Raw genomic sequence first — 25,983 nt, 5'->3', positions numbered from 1 at the left:
AAAGGGAAGAAAAGACCAGTGAAAAGGAAACTAACACTGGAAAAAGAACAGGATGCTGATAATCCATCATATGGGGCAGGAATGCATTAAAAAACATTTCCCGTAACTTTAAAATTTTCATTTTTGAGGAACATTTTCTCAAAAACTGCAAATAGTATATCAATGAAATTTATAAACAATATTGTTTACTTCTTTTCCTTCATTTTTATAACAAACTGTAAAAAAATATTGTATAATTCAAGAGTTATAGAAGAAAAAGTGCAAAATTTTAGAGAAAAAAATAAGCATCTGTTTAAAAAAATTGTAAAACAAAAACCAATAAATATTTCTTAACATGGCATTATAACTTTGTAGAGAAATATTCACTGAACATGTTGTACAAATTTCTGAGCAATGTGTTTAATGGTTTTAGAAAAAATGTTCCTTCTATTTGCTAAAATTAACATGGAGGAGATGGATCATTCCGGCTCCCCTTAAATCCTCACCAGTACCCTGGCTGTCAGTATTCACCAATTTTGCTCAACCAAATCTCTGATGACAACAAGCAATGAAAAATGTATGACGAAACTCAAAAGATCACAAACTTGCCAATTCATGAAACACTGAACAGTTTATCATGCACCTGACTAAAATCTGGAGGAGCAATATGGGTAAACAATGGTGAACTTGCTCCAGAAAGTTATGATCTAAAAGAAGAATGAAGAAACCAGAGGATGCCCCATGAACAGTCATTAGAAGATATGTAAACTAGATTAGACCATCGAACTCTCAGGAGCGAACAGATCAACAAAAATATGAAGCTCTCTTAACTGTGTCAGATTTGTCCAAGACATGACTAAAGCAACACTACATAACTAGGAATGATTGATGATGACAAATGGGACTGCAGGACATCGGACCACATTTTGCATGACTGCTCAAAAAGAAAATTCATGAGTACCCAAAAAAAAAAAACTTTGCTAACACAAAACCTACACACCGATCAACTGGCTAGAGTCTTTGGATATTCAACCATGATGGGAAATGGCTATCTCAACCTCTTATAGCTATTCCCTGCTCTGCAGATTTCATTGTTTATATTTCCGATCATTATATACTGTAGCAGTTTAATGTATGTCCTTGTAAACTATAATTCTGTCAGCTAAACACTACATACATAATAAATACCCTTAAGAAGAAAAGAGGAAGGAAAGTTAGTGTTAAGTATACTACATACGCTATGATTGGGGAAGTATACAGAAGGAAATCAGTCATGTTCTTTTAATCTGAACCCTCTGAGCATTTCCTTAAACAATTTGGAGAAACCATAAAACACTTAAATCTGGATTATGTCCAGATGTGGATTTGAACCACCAGCCTCTTGAATGTAAGTCCAGTACTTTAATCACTGTTCCAACTTGTTTATTCCTGTTAGGGTATAAATGCATTGACATATGAGTGTAAGAATCTCAATGTGCCTGAAGATGCTTCTGCAGTATGTTCTGTCATCAACTTTACATAATATTATTACAGAATACTTCTGTAACATAAATACTTTCCAACCTTAGCTGCATTAGGCTAGATGAACTACATGATTTGCCAAAGGTTCTTTAGTTCAATTAACACTAATGAAAGTTGCTAAATGAAAAATATTGTATTTCAGGAAAATTATTAGTCTCAAAACTCCAACAGTCACAATTGCCAGTGGAGGCACTGAGTATTAGTAGCTCCTACAAATACACTGTGAAATAGTCATATGGTAAAAAATCAGATTCCTGTTATTTAAATTTTGCAAGTGGTATAGAACTAGTGATATTGATGGGGCTTGGAAATTTACATACGTGCAACATATAAAAACACTGTACATATTTAAGGAGAGTAACTTCATTTGTACCTTCCAAAAACCATTTCACTGTCACAGTCATCTTCACTGTTTTCTTTATCATGACTGGAACTTGCCTTTGCTGAATCTGACAAACTTTTTAATATATTTCTTTTTCGAGGACTTCTCATTGTAGGTACAAGTGGGTCACAATTTTTTAATTGTTTAGCAATATTTTCCCTTCCTTTTCTGCCCTCCAATACCAGTGATGATGTTGGTGATGATACTGCTTGTGTGGTTACAGTGTCGTTTGCTGGAACCCATGGATGTAGTTCATTGTATATATGCCTCAGAATTAATTTTGCTTGCTTTCTTTTCAATGGTTTCAATCCATATTTTTGCAGTTCTTTCTGAAACAACAAGTACACAATAAAATCAACATTACATGGGAGTCAATCATATTGTGAGAGCATTAAGAGCTATGGTGTATCCCATAGGACGACATTTAAATTTAGAAGTAAATTAAGAAATTATACCAATTAAATATTTCCATATTTTTAATATTTAATAAGTAAAACACCTGTGTGGTACAGTTATAAAGGGAATTTAAAAAATCTTATTATTATTGACAGTAAAAATATTGATTGGATATTTTTAGATTGAAAAAGAATAAACGTATTTACACTTTGGATTCATTAGTATGTTTATGATACACATACTACATATTTGTATAGTTGAAGCTCATGTAATTTTTCTAATACACATTTATGTAATATAAAGGAAAGACACCACTAATCTATAGCAGATATATGTGTGGAACATAGATACATATAACAGAAAACAGTAGTCACATTAGCGTTCAAGATCTTCCTATTTTTTAAGCAGAAGTACACACATTACACACACCATGCAAATGTACACCACCACAAGTCATCAACGATCAAAATTCACACAGTAGTATTTGACAAAAAGGGGATTCTAGAAAGTCATGCCATTTTTCAATGCAGTTTCTGTTTTAGTACAGTCAAATGATAATCTCTTGTCCCAGAGGCACATTCAGGGCTCTTCATGACATGTCTTATCTGAAAGACATCACTAATTCTATCATGACTGGTTCATATTCTTCCAGGAAGCAACCCAACTTCATGGCTTACTGAGTTTCAGCTGCTATTGCGCTTTATCTAATACTTTTTTTGTGTATGTACAAGTGAAGTCATAAGTGCCCATGTCATAACCTTAGAATACTACTAACAAGAGAACTCCCCTTTGCACTCCTTTCAGATTTAGTGGTCGGTTGGTTTAAAGAAGGGGAGGCCGGGGGGGGGGGGGGGGGGGGGGGGCGGCGGAAATGGACCAAACTGCGAGGTCATCGGACCCTTGTTCCCAGTAAAATAATTACACAAGGGAAAGAAGAAAAGAAAGGATACATACAGCACAATAACAGGAGAATGGAAGAACCAGAACAACAGATGGACAACCAACAATACTATGGACAAAACAGGAAAAGAAAATCACAGAGAGAAGCAAGAAAAAGATAGAAGGGATGACCGTGGCTGGCCGACCACGAGAATAAAAAGGAAACGCCAGCCACTCTGTGACACATTAAACCATCCAGCTTAAAAGCATTAGACTGGAGAACACAAAGGAGCAAAGGACATGCACGAAAACCTATAAAACGTAAAACTAAATTAGCCGATGAGGCATTGTCAGCTAAAATCAATGGTAACAAGTCTGGTAACTGGAGAGTCCATCGCAGGGCAGACAAAGATGGACAGCTCAGCTCAACAAGATATGGGCCACTGTCAGCCGGAAGCTGCATCAACACTAAGGTGGGTCATCACGATGCAGGAGGTAGCCGTGTGTCACCTAAGTGTGGCCAATGCGGAGCCGCTGCATCAACACTAAGGTGGGTCATCACGACGCAGGAGGTAGCCGTGTGTCACCTAAGTGTGGCCAATGCGGAGCCAACAGAGAACCACAGAGCCCGTGTGAGAGGCCCACATGAAGGTCTTCCACACATTCATAGTCTCCTTAATGGCATGTAGTTTGTTGTGCATACTGAGATTATGCCATTCTGTCTGCCATAGCTGCAAAACCTTGCAGCGAAGTACTGAACACAGGTCAGTTGCAGAGAAGACGATTTCCATAAGCGGTTTCCGTGTAGCCTGTTTTGGCCAGCCTGTCGGCACGTTCGTTACCTGGGGTTCCAATGTGATCTGGGGTCCAGACAAACACCACTGAACAACTAGGACCATTTCAGGGCATAGGTGGACTACTGGATAGTCGCTACCAAAGGATGACAAGGATAGCACTGGTTGATAGCTTGTAGGCTGCTCAAGGAGTCAGTTCACAGAAGAAATTACTCCCCAGGGCATGAACGCATGTGCTCAAGAGCATGAGATACAGCCACCAGCTCGGCAGTGAAAACACTGCAGCCATCGGGCGAGGAATGCTGTTCAATATGTCCTCCATGGACATACGCAAAGCCAACGTGATCATCAGCCATTGAGTCATCAGTGTAAACCACTTCATGGCCTTGGTACATGTCAAGAATCAACAGGAAGTGGCAGCAGAGAGCCGCAGGATTAACTGAATCCTTAGGTCCATGTGAAAGGTCCAGGCAAAGCCGCAGCCTAGGTGTACCCCATGGAGATGTATGTGAATGGTCCTCAAGTATAGGTGGTATAGGTATCACTCCAGTTCGGAAAGAAGGGATTGGACATGAACTGCAACTGGAAGCCCTGACCTGAGCCACCGATGCAGGAGATGAACCACCGTGGGTGGGAAAAGGAGACGGTAATTCGGAGAACTACAAAAATGCGCAATGTAACTGGTCAGCAGTTGTGCACGCCTACCCTGTAATGAAGGGACTCCGGCCTACACCAGGACACTGGTCACTGGACTCGTCCAAAAACTCCTGTCGCTAGGCGAATGCCACAATAAACGCAATGCTGAGGGTGTCGCTGAATCATAAACCAGACTCCCACAGTCAAGGCTGGATGAACAAGGGCTCTGTACAGCTGCAGCAACGTAGAGTGATCTGCACCCCAGTTAATGTTGCTCAGGCAGCGGAGGGCATTGAGATGCTGCCAGCACTTTCACTTAAGCTGATGAAGGTCAGGCAGCCATGTTAATCAGGCGTCAAAAACCAGTCCTAAGAATCGATATGTCTCCACTACAGTGAGTGGATCGTCATTAAGGTAAAGTTCTGGTTCTGGATGAGTGGTACGATGCCGACAGAAGTGCATAACAAATGACTTTGTGGCCGAAAACTGGTAACTGTGGGCTAGAGCCCATGACTGTGCCTTGTGGACGGCTCCCTGTAGGTGCTGCTCAGCAACACCAGTACTGGTGGAGCAGTACAAAATGCAGAAGCCATCTGCATACAGAGAAGGTGAGACAGATGGCCCTACAGCTGCTGCTAGACCATTAATGGCCACTAAAAATAGAGATACAGTCAATAAAGAGCCCTGCCGGACCCCATTCTCCTGGATATGGGGGGAACTATGAGAGGCACCAACTTGGACATGGAAAGTACCAATCAACAGGAAATTTTGGATAAAAATTGGGAGTGGGCCTTGGAGACCCCACTCATATAATGTGGCAAGGATATGATGTCACCAGGTCATGTCATACACTTTTTGTAAATCACAAAAGATGGTAACCAGGTGTTGGTGTCTGGAAAAGGCTGTTCGGATGGCAGACTCGAGGGACACAAGATTATCAGTGGTAGAGTGACCCTGGCAGAAGCCACCCTGACATGGAGCCAGTAGGCCACATGACTCCAGGACCCAACCCAACCACCTACACACCATACATTCCAGCAGCTTACAAAGAACGTTGGTGAGGCTGATGGGCTGATAGCTATCCACATCAAGTGGGTTTTTACTGGGTTTGAGCACCAAAATGATGGTGCTCTTCTGCCACTGGGATGGAAAGACGCCATTGCACCAGATCCAGTTGAAGATGATGAGAAGATGTCGCTTGTAGTCAGATGAGATATGTTTAATCATCTGACAGTGCATCCGATCTGGCCCAGGAGCACCAGCCGCCGTTTGAGAGTGCGAAAGGCTGGGAGGTAATTCTCCGATGCACAGGCACTAGCATAGTGCTCAGCAAAGTGCTCAGCAATCACAATTGCTTTGGTAGATAACGCGGCATTTATGTTAACACTGGGAACACCTGTTGGGGTCTGGTACCCGAAAACACGTTTGATCCTTGCCCAGACTTGGGAAGGTGACGTATGGCACCCAATGGTCAATGTATCTCTCCCAACACTCCTGCTTCCGGTGTTTGATAAGTTGGCGAACACAGGCACAGAGCCGTTTAAAGGCTATGAGGTGCTCCAGCGAAAGGTGCCGCTTATGCCGCTGTAGAGCTTGACGGCACTCCTTAATTGCTTCAGGGACTTCCGGCAACCATCAGAAAGGATTGTTGTAGTCACCTGCTCAACCATCATATCGATGTTCTCGTATTGGGGAGATTCAATGGTGACAGCAGAGGTGAAAGTTTCCCAGTCCACCTTGTTTAACCCTAGGATGCATATACAGGGCCTCCGAGGCCCTAGTATGTCTTCATTTTTAAAAAAAATTCTGTAATTTTTTGTTTGATTTCAAACTGCTTTCCAGTATCTTTCACTAACACTGTGACATTCCTCCTACCAAGTCTGAATGAGATACCTTTTTACGTTTTTTGTATAATTCAATACATTTACCTATACACCGTTAATGCATCAGCAGGGCTTCAGAAGCCCTCACACATTTATAAATGTTCTTTAGCCTATATTGTCTTCAACATTTGTTTGGGAGCAGTTATTAATTCAACAGTAACTGTAGTGGTATTTCCAGCAACAAGAGTGCCAACAGCAGCAGTAGGTGTAGTAGTAATAGTACAACTAAAAAGTATATCTAAAAACAAAGATGATGTGACTTACCAAACGAAAGCGTTAGCACGTCGATAGACACACAAACAAACACAAACATAAACACAAAATTCTAGCTTTCGCAACCAGTGGTTGCTTCGTCAGGAAAGAGGGAAGGAGAGGGAAAGACGAAAGGATGTGGGTTTTAAGGGAGAGGGTAAGGAGTCATTCCAATCCCGGGAGCGGAAAGACTTACCTTAGGGGGAAAAAAGGACGGGTATACACTCGCACACACACACATATCCATCCACACATATACAGACACAAGCAGACATATACAGAGGCAAAGAGTTTGGGTCTCCCTCTACGATTTTTATACTCCACGCTGCCCTCCAATACTAAATTGGTGATCCCTTGATGCCTTAGAACATGTCCTACCAACCGATCCCTTCTTGTTGTCAAGTTGTGCCACAAACTTCTCTTCTACTCAATCCTATTCAACACCTCCTCATTAGCTATGTGATCTGCCCAAACTCTTTGCCTCTGTATATGTCTGCTTGTGTCTGTATATGTGTGGATGGATATGTGTGTGTGTGTGCGCGAGTGTATACCCGTCCTTTTTTCCCCCTAAGGTAAGTCTTTCCGCTCCCGGGATTGGAATGACTCCTTACCCTCTCCCTTAAAACCCACATCCTTTCGTCTTTCCCTCTCCTTCCCTCTTTCCTGACGAAGCAGCCGTTGGTTGCGAAAGCTAGAATTTTGTGTGTATGTTTGTGTTTGTTTGTGTGTCTATCGATGTGCCAGCGCTTTTGTTTGGTAAGTCACATCATCTTTGTTTTTAGATATATTTTTCCCACGTGGAATGTTTCCCTCTATTATATTCATATAACTAAAAAGTAATACACACTACTTTCACACATTGGTGATGTCGGTGTATTATTGATCTTTTTGCTATCAGATGTTTTATTATTGCATAGTATTGTTATCCTGTGCTGGTTTTGTCAGCCTCGTTGTTACTGTAGTTTGTTTGTTGCTGCAAGGCCCATATTGTTACGAGTATGATTCGTTTAGTGCTGCACAAGCTGTTGTTCGAGAGACACGCCTTTTGCTATGGCTTCGACACGCAAAGAAAGAGAGTCAGTACTTGCAAATGCAGCTAATTTTGAAAGTTTTGTGGCTCAGTGGTTTGAAAAAGATGATTCTTGCGAGGAAGGAAATATTTTTGAAGATGCAAGTAGTGAAGAATCAGCCAATGAACCTGCAGATGTGAATATTGAGGCAGATGACAGTCCTTCCGATAATATTACTTCATCAGACTCTGAAAATGAAGAACCACCACAATAAGGTATAGAAGACGATACATACATTAGTCGGAATGGAACTATTTGGAAATTAGACCCTCCTGCAACTTTTCGTACGCCTGTCCATAATATCGTAAAGAAGGCACCTGGTCCAGCCCGTGGTTTGAAAACCTGTAAACCTAAGGATGCCTGGTACTATTTCATCTCCAAGGAAATACTAGAGGAAATCATCAACTGCACAAATATTGAAGGCAGAATAGTGGCTGCTTTACGTGGTAAAACGTGGAAAAACATTTCGCTTGCTGAAATGGAGGGTTTTCTTGGTCTTTTACTGCATTCTGGTGTTGAGAAGAGTTTGGATGTCCCTTTAGAGAATTATTCTTGGATGAAAAGGCAAATCTTATGTATAAGGCCACCATGTCAGTAAATAGATTCGAGGATATAAGGAGAATGATTAGATTTGATGACAGGCATACCCGTGAAGCTCAATCTGCAGATGACAAACTTGCAGCTGTTCGCTATGTATGAGAACTATTTCTTGACAAGTGTAGAAATAGAATGATTCCCAATGATTTGCTCACAGTTGACGAACAGCTAGTCCCTTTACGTGGAAGATGCAGCTTCACCCAGTATTTGCCCTATAAACCAGCCAAGTATGGCATAAAAATATTTTGGTTATGTGATGCTACATCTGCATATGCTTTATACGGAATTATTTACATGGGAAGGAAGCCCCATGAACCTATTCAGAAAAATCTTGGATTGAATGTGGTGAAAGATCTTGCTAAAAACATTGAAGGATCATCAAAAAATATTACTGTTGACAACTTCTTTACTAATGTGCAGCTGGCAGAAGAGATGCTTCAGAAGAAAATTACAGTGGTGGAAACAATCAAACAAAATAAACCAGAAATTCCTAATGAGATGAAACCATCTGCCTCAAGAGCGATTCATTCCTCTTTGTTTGCATTTAGAGGTGACATTACAATGGTGAGTTATGTTCCAAACAGAAAATGTCTGTAGTTCTCATTAGCACAATGTATCACGGCACAAACAATGGTGAAAATCATGCAAAAAAGAAACCAGATATAATACAGTTCTATAACTCTACGAAGGGTGGAGTAGATCAAATGGACCAGAAAATTTGTTATTAAACTTGCAAGAGACAAACAAGAAGATGGCCATTTGCATTATGGATGAATATGATGGACGTCGCAGCAATGAACAGTGAAATTTTATTTTCTGCCCGACAACTGACATACCATAGTGGAAGAAGTGATAAAAGGCGTTTGTTCCTAAGAGATTTATCAGAGGAAATGGTAAGACCACTAACAGTACTTCGTATTCAGATCCCTAATTTTCCAAAGAAAATCGTTGATGCCACGCAAAGGTGTGGTGTTTAAAAAGATGTCATATTGCCGAACCAACTACCTGTTTCAGGATAAAGAAGAAGATGCAATTATTGTCCATATAATAAACACAGGAAAAGTGCTATGACATGCATTAAGTGTAAAACCAACATTTGTAAGGAACATAGTGGCGTTCTTTGTGCTTCTCGTTTGTCACATGTTGAAAACTAAGAAAAATGCAAATTTGTGTGAACAATGAATAATAACTTTTTGTCAAAATATTGCCTATGTACATAATATTGTGAATAATGAGTATGTTTTAATTGAAGAAATTGGTTGTAATAAATGTTATAAAATGTAAACTGCAACTTATAAGTGAATTAATAAAATTATTTGTATGTGTTGTATGTAAATGGATGTAACTAATAAAAACTCACTCTTAGAGTTTTTTTAAAAAATTAATAAAATGTTAATCAGGCCCACCAGATCCTGTTACTGTATCTTAGGAATCTTTTAATATGACAGTAAATTTGACAGAAATAAATTTAACTTCAAAGAATGATTATATGAAAAGAGGAAAATTTTAAATTAGGGCAGGGCCTTGGAGGCCCTGCATACGCATTCATGTGTTTTCGGCACCATGCATCCTAGGGTTAAAGTGCATCTGGACAGGTGTCCGTGGGCCTGACACTGGGGCAGTGACAGGAAGATGGGGAAGTGGCCACTACCACACAGGTCGTCATGTGCTCTCCAGTAGATAGATGGGAGAAGTCCTGGGCTGCAAATTCATAAATCAATGGCTGAGTAAATACCATGAGCCACACTGAAATGTGTGGCGGCCCCAGTATTTAAGAGGCAGAGTTCGAACTGAGACAGTAAAGTTTCGACATCTCTGCCTCAGCCAGTAAGCACGGTGCCACCCCACAAGAGGTTATGGGTGTTAAAATCTCCCAAAAGTAGGAAAGGTTTAGGGAGTTGATCAATCAGTGCAGCTAATACATTCCAGAGTACTGCACCATCTGAAGGAAGATATACATTGCAGACAGTTATTTCCTGCGTCGTCCTTACTCTGACATCCACAGCTTCAAGGGGGGTTTGAAAGGGCACAGTTTCACTACAGATTGAATTTAGGACATAAACGCAAACTCCACCCGACACTCGATTATAGTCACTACGGTTCCTGTAACATATATCCATTGTGTCTGAGGGTCCGGTAAGATCTAGGTCCTCAGCGGACGCCAGAATCTACACCTCATCTGCAGACGTACAGCTTGTAGGTAGCGGTGGTGTGGGTGCCACCGCAATTCCCTTGGTCTTGGAAATCTTCTTTTTGGATTTCTCTCACTGTTCCTTGGGTTTCCCTGGCTGGGAGGACTTCACTGATTCAGTCTCCGGGGACTGAGGACGAGCGTGAAGCCCTACGACCAGCTGCTTTTGGGCTCTTCAGCCACTGGCGGGTGTCATCTTTCCCACTAACAGAAACCTGGGAATGGAGTGATCCAAGGGACCCTTCCTAGTGAGAGGAGCTGAAGAAGACTTACGCTTCTCCAGCATGGAAGTGGGGACTGATATCCCCGATGGTTGGGGGGGAGGGGGTGGGGGTGTTGCTCCTGAAGTAGGTGGTGCAGGAGCCACAGGGAGGGAAGTTCCCCCCACCATCAAGGGCACAGGTGTAGTTGTCAGGCTCTGAGAGGTGACTGGGGTTGGCGGAGCTGGTGGGGCTAGAACTGTTGTAGCAGCGGCTTAAGACGGTGTCATATGTACAGGATGTAGGCATTCAAATTTCCTCTTAGCCTCAGCACGGATCAATTGATCCAGGGTCTTGTATTCCATGATTTTCCTTTCTTTCTGGAGAATCCTGCAGTTAGGCGAGCAAGGCGAATGGTGCTCTCCACATTTGACATAGATGGGAGGTGGGGCACATGAAGTATTGGGATGTGACGGGTGTCCGCAATCTCGACATGTGACGCTGGAAGTACAGAAGGAAGATATATGGCCGAACTTCCAGCATTTAAAGCACCACATTGAGGGAGGGATATAGAGCTTTACATCACAGCGGTAGACCATCACCTTGACCTTCTCGGGTAATTTATCCCCCTCAAAGGTCAAAATGAAGGACCCATGGCAACCTGATTATCCCTCGGACCCTGGTGGACATGCCGTATGAAATGTACACCTAGCCACTCTAAATTGGGGCGCAGCTCATCGTCAGACTGCAAAAGAAGGCCCCTATGAAATAAGATACCCTGGACCATATTTAAGCTCTTATGGGGCGTGATGGTTACAGAGACATCTCCCAGCTTGTCACAAGCGAGTAACACCCATGACTGGGCAGAGGATGCTGTTTTGATCAAGACTGACCCAGATCTCAGTTTGGACAAGACCTCCACCTCCCCAGACTTGTCCTCTAAATGCTCAACAAAAAACTGAGACTTCATCATCATAAAAGATTCCCCATCAGCGAATAAGAGCTGCTGCTACCCTTAGCCCGACGTTTCTGCCATGGTGTGGCCAGGGAGGGGAATGATTTGGAGTCATACTTCTGTGCACTGAATTGAGCCCTTGAACACTTAGAGCCTGCTGGTGTTTGAACACCAGCAAGAGATGATGTACTATGCTTCATTGCATGTCATCCACCCTGATGCCACCCACTTCGACCAGAGGCCCTCCCCACGGGTGCCACCCAGCCGCAGCAAAGGCCACCTGGCAGGATGACCATTGCCGGGAGTCCAGGTGCCCCAGGGTGACGGGCATCTGCTCCTTGACATACATGGGGAGTTAACGGTGCATGCATCAGCAGAGCGATCCCTGTGTGGTAAGGGGGCTACAACCAACAGGGTACATGGCAGCCCCACCACAATGGACTGGCTACTGTGCTGGACATCAGGTGCAACCAAGCAAACAAGTCCATTATCATCATCTGCGTAGAAAATGATACTGCACAGTTGATGGAAAAATACACACCCAGGAGGGTGCCCTAGCCAAACAATTGGAGAATGCACAGAAGTGTAGATTCACATCGATGAAGGATGCGATAGGTCTCAGCGCATGATGGCCACGATGCACCATGTAAGGCGCCCTTCCCCAACTGGCTCTCTCTTCAGGAAAATTTTGAAAAATGGAGGTCAAACCCTACAGGTGACCATTACATAAATGCTGAAACATGTGAGACTACTTTTAGTTGCCTCTTACGACAGGTAGGAATACCTCAGACCTATTCTATCCCCCAGACCCGCAGGGGGACAGATTTAATGGTAAGATGGCCCAGTGGATAGCCCATAAAATACTGAACATATAGCTCAAGCATGAAAACAGGAAGAAGGCCTACAGAACTGTGAAAAAAAGCAAAATAGAAACAGATCATGGTCCAAGATTAACAAGTACAACATCGAACAACGTGAAAGATCTACGGTGTCGGGGTTACGTGGTCACAGTGTGGACGTGCCATGTCCAAAACTCTCCTCTCTTGTGCCATTTCTTCTTCTGTTGTTCCCCCCCCCCCCCCCCCCCCCCCCCCCCCCCCCCCCCCCCCCCCCCCCACATTACGAACTGTCCATCCGGTCACTGAAATGTAGTCTTGGTGGCTGTCATACTATACACTTGTTATAGAATATGAGTCATGTGGTGAGAATACATTGCTGTCACAAAGTAAATGTGATGAACAGTGAGAGCAGACGAGATCCACATAAACGTCTCAAAAAAAAAAAAAATAAAAATAAAAGGGTAAATGGGTGTGAACTATGTTACAACAGAGGCATTCAAGAGTCAAAACTTCCAAAACAGAATGCAAATTCAAAAATGTTAAAAACATATGTTTTGACAGAGCACAGAGAAACTCTGTGATTGTGAAACTCTTGCATTCATTTGTTGCAGCTTATGTGGAAGCTACGTTTTCATCAGTTCCTTGTGAATGATCACATTCAGATTCACACACACACACTTAACTCAGTCAAGGAGGCACCTCTCACTCACCAGGCGTACAAATTAGGTGTGTCAATAAGAGATTTCTATCATTATGACACACCAGACGTGTTTTCCGGTGGAGGATTCAATTGACTTGTCCCCTTGTCATCAAAAATTTGTGGTTACCATTTGAAAGCCATTTCCTTTCAACACAGACACAAATCTGAATACAATAAACAGTGGGAGGGTGGGTGGGGGGGGGGGGGGGGGGGGGGGGGGGGGACACGACACAAGACAGCTCTGAACAGGGCTCGCCTGCTTTGCAGTCCAACACTAAAACTACTTAACCCCAACACCATGGCTCTTCCATGGTGCTCTATATCGCTTTTCTTGTGCTTGAACTGTTCATTATTTCTATTTTGCTTTTTTTCCCCCCACAGTTCAGTACACATTCTTCCTGTTTTGATGTTTGATCTGTGTTCAGTTTTTGATGGGCTGCCCATGCCCTCTTACCATTAAATCTGAGGGGAATGCAATGGGAAGTTTTCCTTGTAAGTAATGTAAGTTAAAAGCAACTATGGATTTAGCCCAATCAATGGAAGGAAAGAGCTAAAAACAAGGACTTCTCCTAGGAGAAAGGTCCACAAAATATGCCTTAGAGATAGCGGTGCTCCCAAACCAAAGATTAAATGTCCTTCGCCATGTTGCTATGACAGATAAAAAGTAAAAGGCGATCAATAGCCCACACATCATTTGCTAAAACGGCCACTAACTCAGACAGCAAACATACACTGGAACATAAGTGGCTAAAAAAGGGCATTGGCTCAGGAAATGGTGAAATCTCAAAGGTTGATGACAATGAGCACAATGTGGTGAGGGATCACCGTGTAACAAATGGTGATGAGTAAAACGACAGTGTCCAATATGCAACCTAGCTAAAATGATCTCTTGACGAGAGGGCTGAGAGGAAGTCGGTCAAGTCACTGGGAAAAGTTTAATTCCCTCAAGTTCATTCCTGTGAAGAGATGACTAGTGGTGATGCCTAGTGACACCATCTGCCAACAGATGACAACTCAGAAATCACCCAAAGGAATGGAAGAGCTAGCAGGCCGAGGTAGGAGGATGACAGCCTTGGCAGTATCATTAGCGGCCTCATTTCTCGTCAGACTGACATGACCAGGAACCCACATGAACATCACAGTGGCTCCCTCAACAGTGAACAAGTGGAAGCTTTCTTGGACCTGTTGCGCCAAGGGATTGACTGTGTACAGCACAAAGAGGCTCTGAAGAGCACAGAGAGAATCACAGTATATGTTTAAATGAAAAAGCCTGTGTCGCGAGATGTACTGGGTGGCCCAACAGAGGTCGAAGAGCTCTACTATAAAAAAGAGCAGTGTTCTGGAAGACGATGCCAAAAATGGTCATTCGCCAATGACGAAGGCACACCCCACAGAGCAATCAGTGTACACAAAGGTGCTATCAATAAGACATGAGCGAAGATCGATAAACTTACAGTGATAGATCCACACTGGAGTAGTATCCTTAGGAAGCAAATTAAATACAAGATGGACACTGTACATTGCATGAAGCAAATGTGGTGAAGGGCTCACCCACCACCCCCAATCAGGAATGCGGCAGGTAGTGTGGATTTAAGCTGCCAGAGCAGTAACCAAAAGCAAACTCCAGGAGGTAACAGAGAAGCAGGGCGTGCGCCATACTGGCAGTCAAGGGAGTCATCAAAAAGGAGGGCATAGAATGGGTAACCGGGTTTGGCAGACAAATGGCATGCATATCCACTGAAGAGGACATACGCTGGTCATACAAGTGGTAGATCAGCAGCTTCTGCATACACACTCTCAAGCGGGCTAGTGTAAAATGTGTCAATACCGAAATGTCTTCCATGGTGGTAGATAGTGTTAAGACAGCGTATGATGGAAGGACATGCAGAGGAATAAATAAAGCACCCATAGTCTAGTTTTGAATGGACAGGGGATTGGTAAAAACAGAGGAGGTTGGTCCGATCTGCTCTCCAGGAAGTACTGCTTAGGACATGTAGGACAATGAGAACACTTATCTGCGGCTAGATAAAACACGTGGGAGGATGGAGAAAGTTTCCTATGAAGCGAGAGCCAAAGGAATTTCAATGTGTCAATGAACGGAAGAGCAACAAGCTCAAGATGTAAAGACAGTGGAAGAAATTCATACAAATGGTTTTGTCAGTGGAAAAGCAAAAGCCATTGTCAATTCTCCACAAACAAATATGATCAAGATATCGCTGAAGACACCACTCCACAAGTGCATGGAGAACTGCAACAGATCACAAAGGCGTTGACAAAAAGGGAGTCAGAGATGCCTTGCAGGAGACAGTCCATAATAGGGTTAATGGCTATAGCAAAGAGGACGACACTTAGGACAGGCATCCTGTTCTCTTGGAAAAAGGCCTGAAAACTCTGTCTTTTAAAAATTGCTGAAGGGAGTGGGGCAGGCAGCTTCGGAGGCCCCACATATATAGATACGGAGGATACTAGTCCTCCTGCAGGTGTTGTAGGCTTTCTCCAAATCAAAAAACATGGTCACAGTCTGGTATATCCGCAGAAAACTGTTCATAACTTGATTTGACAAAGTGACAAAATAGTCAACTGCAGAATGTTGCATTCAAAATCCACATTGTGCAGTGGTTAGTACATTGCAAGACTCGAGCTAACATACCAGCCGGCCATGTATCATATGTTCCATCACCTTACAAACACAGCTAGTGAAAGAAATGGGGCGGCAGCTACACAGCCTAGGTATAGGTAAAACAGTTACTTCATGCCAGCGTCTGGGAAACATGACATCTGTCCAAAGGCGACTGTATGTATGGTGGAGAAAGTACTTGCCACAAGAGAAAGATGGTGCAACATCTAAAATAAACATGTCCGGCCCTGGGGCAGATCAAGACACTGTGAGAGTATGGTCTATCTCCCTCATAGTAAAGGCGGAATTGTAGCATTCACAATCCTGAGAAGAGGAAGGTGGGATGATAGGGGGTGGAGCTCAAATTTTGCACAAAATAATGGCCCAAGGTGTTGGAGATAGCAATAGGGTCCATAATGACACTGTCTGCTATTGTCAGGCTGGAAATTGGAGAACGGACCTTCGTTCCAGAGAGGCGACAGGTTTCCCCACATGACGGAAGAGGTAGTGAAACTATGAAGAGAACTAGAAAATGAAATCCAGATAGTCCTTTTGCTATCCCAAAGAATGCTGCAACACTATGCATGCAACTGTTTATAATGAATACAGTTCGTCATCAGAGGACGATGGTAAAACGCAGAGAGCATTTGCCTCCACATGCAAATTGCACCACGGCACAACTCAATCCACCAGGGGACCGGGCCATGGCATGGTAAAGATGAAATGCAAGGTATGAAAGGTTCTGTGGCAGTAACGATAACGTTTGTAAGATACTTTACCTGGTCATCACAACAGGGAAAATATTGTTTTGTCGAAAGGGTCACCAGGGAGGAGTAAAACCTTCGGTTGGCCTTAGAATGCTGCCAATTGGGTTTACACTCAGATGGGATAGGAGTCAGCAAACGGATAGTGCACAGGAAATGGTCACTCAAGTATGTATCAGAGAGAATGGACCACTTGAGACAACAAGCAAGCTGGCAGTGCAGAATGAGAGGTCCAGATGGGAACAGGTATCTGAAAGGAATGTGGGTGCTCCAGTGTTAAGACAGATGAAGTTGAGTTGACTGAGAAAGTCAGTCAAGAGGTAACCTCTCAGACAAGTTCTCAAAGAGCCCCAAAGTGGATGGTGAGCACTAAAGACACCAAGCAACAGGGAGAGGTGAAGGAGCTGGAGTAAGTCTGTGCTGGTGACAGTAAATGCCAGAGGGACATAGACATTTCAAAGAGAAAATGTGAAATAAGGAAGAAAAGTGTGACTGCAATAGCTCGCAGCTGGGTGTTCAGCTGGATGGTTTGTCTATGAACAACATTCTGGATGAGCAGCATGACTCTCCCATAAGATGGAATATCTACCTTGGAGGGAAGGTCAAAGCAGACTGGAAGGAAACCTGAGATGTCAAAGTGGTAATAAGAACACAGTTTTGTTTCTTGGTGGCAGAAAACAAGTGTACACAGTTGTTCCACAAACAGTCTAATGTCTCCTTGTTGGGGATCTAATGCCACAAATGTTCCATTGGAGAAGACTCATAATGGGGACTGGGAAGGAGGGAATAAATGAAGGACAATCACCTCAGCGGCTGCCAAGTGCCAGGCTTTGAAGACTCACTGCTACAGGGTGTGGAGCCTGGAGGATCTTGTTCCATGACATGTCCAGAGGCGTCAACATTCTTCCTGGGTTGGCCTCTAGATTCCAAGGCAGAAAAATGGTACGAGGCACGCACTGGCAAAATAGAGGTTGGCTGGGTGTGGTATTATGCAGCGTCACTGTTGAAGAGGATTTTTGAGTCAGGGAAGGAGAAGACTGTTTGCCTTTGTTTAATTTCTTAGAGCCTTTACAGTTGCAGATGAAGACTCAGATGTTTGTTCACTGAAGGGACATAAAAAGTCTTCACAGAAGCATTCTTTTTGTCCTTCCTGGCCTGCCAGTTGTGTAGCAGATGATTTTCTCACTGGGTGTGAAGATCTGGCAACTTGTTGCACAGCTGTAGGAGAAGGGAATGGGCGATTTCAAACTGCAGTACTGAACTGGAGATCACAGGTCTACATGACCATGTTCTTCTTGGAGAGAGGCATAGCAAGAACTGTACTATATGTGCTGGATGGTAAAATGCAGGGCTTTCAACCAGCCAACAACTTAAAGAGTGACAGAGTAGGGTACCTTTTCCTTCACCCAAATCTTCTGGATGGTCTACTCATTGAGATACATGTGACTTTCATGGAATGAGGTGGCATGGTTGCCATTACAATTGATACAGCAGGAGGCAGGCAATCACCCTCGTGAGCAACTCCACCATAAGTAACACACTTGGCCGAGTTTTGAAAAGACATGCAAATCTGGTTATAGCAATGACACTGGTAGCAACACATCAGGTTTAGAATGTACGGTCAGACCATGCCTTAATCTTCAACGGGTGCACTATTCGATCAATGTGAGAAGAAGAGTGTGTGCAGGCACTAAGTTTGCATCAACCTTTTTCATTACCACATGGACCGCAGTGACACCCTGATCAGAGAGATAAGCTGGGCTTTACCCCTCAGTCACACCATCAAGCAGCTGAGTGTAAATAACACCATGTGAGGAATTCAGTGTACAATGGGCCTCAATACGAACATGATAGCTGTGGAGGAGTAAAGATGTAAGCAGTTGCTGGGCTTGAAAATCACAAAGTCCCATTATGTAATACTTTTCTGAATAATAAACGGATTAACCACAGAAAAGGATTGACCTTCAGTATGTGATACCAGAGCACGGCCTGTACCAGGCAGTACGTGTGAACTCTATCTGTCGACTCCTCATTGGAAATTGTGCATTACCCTGTCACCTGTTGTGTCGAATGCATGGGCCAGCCTTCAGGAATGCACAGGGCGGAAGAAGAAACAAAGAGAGAAATCATATGCCAAAGTGGAGGGAGAGGAGGAGATGGTGAATGAAGAAAGAAAGAAAAAACAGATGAGGGTCTGCTCCGATGCTGGGCTACCAAAACTTTAGCACAAATCCCCAAAACTATCCCAAGGTGCTCCAAAGGCTGGGGCCCCGTGGTAGCCAATCACGAACTCACCAAAGAGTGGTTATCCAATTGGGGATGGGGGTTATCATACTTCCATCTCCCTTTCCCTGTTTCCTCCTGGACATATGATTTCCACTCCCTGTGATAACTGAACTGAACTGTCCAGAATTTTATGGGTTGCCATTAAGGGATCACTAATTTTGTACCAGGCTCTAATGCTTCCTCCTCACTACCTCAGTTCTGGTGAACCATTGTTTGATAATGCATGGAGTCACAATAATGATGTGTGTTTTAAAAATCTAGTGACAGTTGCTGTCTGCTCTGTCAATTATCTGGCTACTCATAACATAAATCATTGTAAACAAGTACTGTGCTGGAGTTCAGAAAGAATGACTTGGAGCAGGGCCACCATACTGTTCTTGCCACTTTCCATATGATGATGATGATCTTATTTTGAGCCTTTGCCCAATGAACTGTGGCATGTATGATAAGGCCCGAGTTCACACAGTATGAGTGACACCAATATACTTTGAACAGTCACTGAACAGTTGATAAGAGACTGTTGAATATCATTTGCTACCCTTAGTATCTCACTGATTTTTTTTCTTCTGTGGTTGAACTGAATATCTCAAAGCATGCAATTTGTTGTTGGTTCACTCTGGCATATGCCCCTTGAACTAAGTCATCTCCAAAAATATTTCTGGAGAATAGCTACATCACAGCCTGGTATCGCAGGCTATTTCTGTTGATACATGTAGGAAAAACACCACCAAAGGAGAGAACAATAAACTTGGGTTTTCGTCTTTCTGTGGCACAATGTTTGGAAAGATTAGTTGGTTTCTGAAGAGAGACAACATCTCATCAGTTTTCAGGCCCCCAGAAAAAATATGACAGCTCAGGGGGCCTGTGAAGGATAATGTTGAAATGGGCAACATACCATGTCAGTGTGGTTGCTATGCCTCGGCCAAACAGTAAACACCATGGAGCAACACCAGGCAGACCACAAGAGGTGCTTACACCTATGTTATCCTGAAAAATCAGCCATGGGACAAAATGATTTAGAAAATACATATTGATTTCTGTTCAATGAAACATCTATCATTATGAGAACAAGGGATTTTGCGATAGCATTATAAAAGAAGCTGTAGAAATAAAATAGCTGAAAACACTCTCAATAAGGATGGCAGTTTGTAGCTCGGCACAGCCTGGGACCTAGCCATTGCAGGTGTGACAGACACAAGATGAAAACATTACCACATTTGGCAAGGAAAAGAGCACCAGTGGCAACACAGCCAGCAGCACAGCTTTCTAATAGTGAGGCCACAGCAACATGGCAGTCATTTACCATCTGACAATGGCCAAGAAGAGCTCAATCAAAAGCTAGTGGGATTTTAATCACTGAATGAGAAATACGCTATCAATATCTCTGTTACTAAAAGTGAAAAGAAAATTTGCTGTAACTCCAGCCTTAAAAAAGGCGAACATGTAGGAACATTGGCAAATTAAATAAGAATGTTACTTCTGGATCTTCCCTGCAACCTTTCTTTAACCTCCAGCACGTGGCATTTCATCCCCCTCTTCCATCAGTATCATATATTTCACTTTCCCTGATAATATGGTAATAGCTGAAATTCCATAACTTTGTTTTTTAAGTTCATGTATTTGCATAGGTGTCTCTGTGGTAAGTAGATATTGCCAGCTATAAGAAAAGGATAGATTGCTAATCACATCAGAGAGTAGATGCTGAATGGCAGACAGCCACACTGAATAAGATTAAACTAAACAAAGCTCCTCCCAAACAGGCCATGAAGGCCCAATGATACCGACCAGCCGCTAAGTCATCCTCAGCCCACAGGCGTCACTGGATGCGGTCAGCATACCGCTCTCCTGACAATATGTCAGTTTCTGAGACTGGAGCCACTACTTCTCAATCAAGTAGCTCCTCAGTTTGCCTCACAAGGGCCGAGTGCACCCCGCTCGCCAACAGTGCTCGGCAGACTGGATGGTCATCCATCCAAGTGCTACCCCAGCCCAACAGCGCTTAACTTCAGTGATCCGACGGGAAACAGTGTTACCACTGCAGCAAGGCCGTTGGCATTGAATAAAGATAGTTAGATATTATTTAGCTATTGGACTAAATCCTTTGTCAAACATAGACAAAACATACATAATAGTTGTGAATTCAGAGAAATCCTCTATTACCAAGACTGTGAAATTAAGATCTTTAAAATTATAATCGTGATCTTCACTAATAAAGGATTTGTCTGAATCCACAACTTTTAACACACACACATCACTTACCTCCAATTTGATTATGTGAACTAACAACAAAAACACTGACATTCACACATGCATAACTAACACACATATGACCACCAGTGCCTCTGGGTGCCAAGGCCAGACTATGACTGGATGTGAGGTAGGCAGGAATGTCAGCTACTGGCAATACAGAAGAGGTGTGGGCTAGGAAGGGACAGAGGTGGGGGAAGTTACTAGTGCCTCCTGTGGGAGTACGCAGAGACGTGGTAAGGTAAGGATAATGGGCTGCAAGGTGTAACATTGTGGGACTGTGCTGGAAACGGGGAAAGGGGGAGGGGGGGGGGAAGCAAAGGGGAAAAGAGAGAGGAGAGAAGTACACAAGGGCAAAGGACTACGTAGGTGCACTGGTGGGATGAAGGGATATGTAGAGTTGTAGGGATAGTAGGGAAGAGGAGCAAAGCAGGTGGAGAAGAGAGGCTAGTGAAGGTTGTGGCCACGCAGGGGTAATGGGAACGAATGATATGTTGCAAGGAGAGTTCCCACCTGTGCAATTCAGAAAAGCAAGAGTTGTGGGAAGATTCCAGGTGGCACTGGCTGTGAAACAGTCAAAGTCAAGCATTCCATGCTGGGAGCCATGCTCAGTAATTGGATGGACCAGCTGTCTCTTCATTGTGCACCAAGCACATCATAATCCCTTTACATCTGTTTCTGCTGTCTGAGAACAGGTAATAGACTCCCTGCAACATGCTTGTCATCCTGCACCACTGGAACGAGACTAGTAGCAGCTGGACTATGGAATTACGGTCTCATGCTTAGGCTGTCATTAACACCCCAGGGCAAACTGCTGTGTCTTGAGTGGTGTTGTGGTGGTGAAGCTTGGAAATTTATGAATGATGTCACAATGCACTCAGTGATGAATTGTGGTTTTGCACAACCCAGAATGATCATCATCAGTGAGTATGGAGGCAACCTGGGGAGAGGCCACATTCTTCCGATGTTTAGAAAACACGTAGCAATGTTAATCCTGATGACATGGTGTGGGGAGGCATCAGGTATGGCTTCAGGTCAAGGTTAGTAGTAATCTACATCAGCATCCACATACATAGTCTATAACCCAGCACACGGTGTGTGGAAGAGGGTACTATGCACCACTATTAGTCATTCTCCTTCCCGTTCCACTTTCAAATAGAGCAAGGAAAAAAAGCCTGGCTACAAGTCTCCGTACAAGCACTAATTTCTCTCATCTTATCTTTGTGGTCCTTACACGAAATACACAATGGCAGCAGTAGGATCATTCTGCATTTGACCTCAAATGCTGGTTCTCTAAATTTTTGCAACAGTGTCTTGCAAAAAGTGTCTCAACTGAGTTGCTGAAGCATCTGTGAAGTACTTGTGTGGTGATCGAAGCCACCAGTAACTAATCTAGCATCTCACCTCTGTACTGCTTATTTGTCTTCCTTTAACCTGATCTGGTGAGGACCCCAAACACAGGAGCAGTACTCAAGAATGGATCACATTAGTGTTCTATATGCTAACTCCTCCATAAATGAGCTACATTTTCTCAAAAACTGTCTCCATAAAACGAAATTGAGCATTCCCCTTCCCTGCTGCCAACCTGACAAGCTTATTCCATTTCTCATCACTATGCAAATTTACACCTAGATATTTAATCAATGTGACAGCAGCACACTACTAATACTGTATTTGAATGTTACAGGAATAAGCAAACAGCCATAAATTGCTGCTCATCCTATCAGTCAGATCATTTATGTATATAGAGAAGAAGAGCAGTCCTGTCACACTTCTCTGGGGCACTCCTGATGATACCCCTGTCTCTGATAAACACTCATTGTCAAGGACAATGTACTGAGTTATATTACTGTCTTTGAGCCACTCGCATATTTGGGAACCCAATCCATAACATGGACCTTCTTCAATAGTCTGCAGTGGAGCACCGTGTCAAACGCTTTCCAGAAATCTAAGAACATGGAAGCTACCTGTTGCCCTCCATCCATGGTTTGTAGGACATCGGTTTCGCATGAGTGATGCTTTCTAAAACTATGCTGTTTTGTGGACAGAAAATTTTCAGTCGCAAGGACATTTATTATATTCGAACTAAGAATGTGTTTATGAATCCTGAAGCACATCGATGTTAAGGATATTGGTCTATAATTCTGTGGGTCTGTCCTGTTATCTTTCCTATACACAGGAGTCACCTGCATTTTTTTCCAGCTGCTTGGGACTTTTTGCTGGGTGAGAGATTCATGATAATTGCAAGCTATGTAAGGGCCAATGTCGCAAGGTACTCTCTGTAAAACTGAATTGGTATTCCATCTGCACCTGGAGACTTATTTACCGTATTTACTCGAATCTAAGCCACACTCGAATCTAAGCTGCACCTGAAAAATGAGATTCGAAATAAAGGAAAAAAAAAAATCCCGAATCTAAGCCGCACCTGAAATCTGAGACTCGAAATTCAAGGGGAGAGAAAAGTTTTATGCCGCACCTCCAAATCGAAACAAAGTTGGTCCATTCTAATATGAGACACAATTTAGGTATAATGAATGACGATACAGCTACAGTAGCTTGGTTTGAGTCGTAAGCTTAGCAGTTAAGCTTTACCAGGTAGCCATTGCTATGCGTCAGGCGCTCCGTCCGTATTTATACGGGTACCCTTCCTTTTTCACGTGCTTCGTCTGGTTTGGATCGATTGCTTATTTTGCTTTGATCTGATAAGTACCGTTTTCTTTGTTATAGGTGTTTACGTCACTCTAAGCTGAAAATGCATTACTGTGCTGTGTCATACATTGTTTGTCGCATTCTGATAGTGCGTGTTTACGGCCTGTCGCCGCTCGCGGCATGGCTTGCTTTTGTGCACACTACCGCCGCTTACAATTAAAAAACGAGAGGAATCGTCTCATTAGCGAAACAATGTCAAAAGACTGCTATTTGTTGTTATTTACACTGCTGCTTTCTTTGATAATGATCAACAAGAACCAAATAATAGACTGCGTATGATAAAACATGTTCTGAACGAGAGTTAGGCAAAAATTTTTCTCCGTTTGAAAATCTTTGCGGCCGCTTCTTTAGTACGTCAAATTCTGCACAGAAATTAGAGTCGTCTTAGATTTTAAAATCTAGTCAGTTGCCGTGCTTCATTTCTGACTGTATCACTATTAGGCATAAGAATAATACAAATATAAACATGACACGATATGTATATTCTTCTGCGTTTGCTGTTGTCTCTAGTTTCGTAGTTTATTAGGTAGACAGGATTTAAATCAGATAGCAGGAAACACGAAAGAATACCTGGCAAAATGTTTATATTCGTATTACGCTTATGGTGAAGAGAATATTGCATGTGATTCACATTTCATCAGGTTCCTATTAGCAACCATCTCTTCTCACAGGTAGGAAAAAATTCAGAACGTAGAGTTGGCCATATTGACAAACATCCCAAACAGTCTTGCCAGTCGGATTTTCGTAGTACATTGAAATTGTGCATACCTTCGAAGATGAACAATACAGAATTTGTATTATTTTGTTGGATAATGTATGAAAATGCAGTGGTCGAAACTCGGGGCGGAGAAAAAAAGCTCGTCTTCCATCTTTTTAATTTATTTACTGACGCATTGGTTTTGGCGCCAGTATTTATCTTTGTGCCTATAAAGCATGCCTGTGTAGCGCTACATATATTCTACTGCAGAAGTTAGTAGTGGTGGCACCTACCAACATTTTTCAGAACTTCCGCTTGCTTTGCACTCGATTCTAAGCCGCAGGCGGTTTTTTGGATTACAAAAACTGGAAAAAAAGTGCGGCTTAGATTCGAGTAAATACGGTATTTATTTATTTATTTTCCAACTATTTCAGTTGCTTCTCTGTTCCAGGGAAGATTATTCCTATGTCCTCCACGCAGGAGTCTATGCGACAGACCACCGACAGTATTTTTGCACGATCCGTCTGCATGATTTCTTAAACATTAAATTTAAAACTTCTTCAGCTTTCCTTTTGCTGTGTTCTATTGCCACCCCAGACTCATTGATGAGTTAACTGGATAGAAGCCTTCGACACTCTTAATGATTTTACGTACGATCAGAATTTTCTCATGTTCTTGTAAACATCTTTCGCTATGGTACTATGGTGGAAGTAGTTGTATGCTTTGCTGACAGATCTTCTTACGGGCACATGAAGTTCTACTAACTTCTGCCTGTCGAAATTTGTGCTTTCTTTTGTGAAGCAGGAGTGCAATACCTCTGTGTCTTCAGCATTTTCTGAATTTGATTATTGAACTATGTAGGCTCTTTTCCATCCGTAATCCACTTACTTGGCGCATGTGTCCAGAGCATAATTTAAAATAAATTTAAACTTTTCCCATAACTCCTCATAAGTCCCTCCCCACCCAATAATTCAGGTACAGAAATCTGCAGCCATGATCATCACAGAATCAATGGAGCCTCTGGTTGAGAACCTCCTCTTGTCTCCAAACCAAAGGACACCGATCAATTCTGGGTGCGATGCTGCAAATTGTGAGCTCTGTTTGCACCCTGCGAGCGAGGCCAGCAGTCATCACCACTTCTGCCATCTGCCCATGAGAACTGAGGATGGGCTCAGAAACCAAGTGACAGTCATCACTGATGCCTACAGCAGCAACAACCTGCAGACTACTATAGCATGCACCCTCGTTACCAGCAGGCAGGGAGGGCTACCTCCACAGCTTGGATGACGCCCCCTCTGACAGCCATACCAAGCACACATTGGAATTCCTTTCAGCCAATGATGCTATTTCCTTCAGGTGCTCCATATGATGCATAACACTGAAGTGCCT

General features: G+C 43.0%; 1 protein-coding gene across 2 annotated transcripts in view; it reads right to left on the bottom strand.

Annotated features, from left to right (window-relative positions):
* Positions 1 to 25,983, bottom strand: part of LOC126092530 (uncharacterized) — a 205,691-nt gene that overhangs the window by 59,109 nt on the left and 120,599 nt on the right. For both annotated transcript variants that reach the window (XM_049908158.1, XM_049908157.1), the window contains exon 8: positions 1,874 to 2,211. In XM_049908158.1, coding sequence (XP_049764115.1) covers positions 1,874 to 2,211 — 338 coding nt within the window. The remainder of the gene's footprint in view (positions 1 to 1,873; positions 2,212 to 25,983) is intronic.

The sequence above is a fragment of the Schistocerca cancellata genome, chromosome 7 (assembly GCF_023864275.1).
Source record: "Schistocerca cancellata isolate TAMUIC-IGC-003103 chromosome 7, iqSchCanc2.1, whole genome shotgun sequence".
Lineage (NCBI taxonomy): Eukaryota > Metazoa > Arthropoda > Insecta > Orthoptera > Acrididae > Schistocerca > Schistocerca cancellata.
The sequence above is the reverse complement of the archived record's forward strand: the minus strand, read 5'-3'. Positions and strand labels throughout refer to the sequence as shown.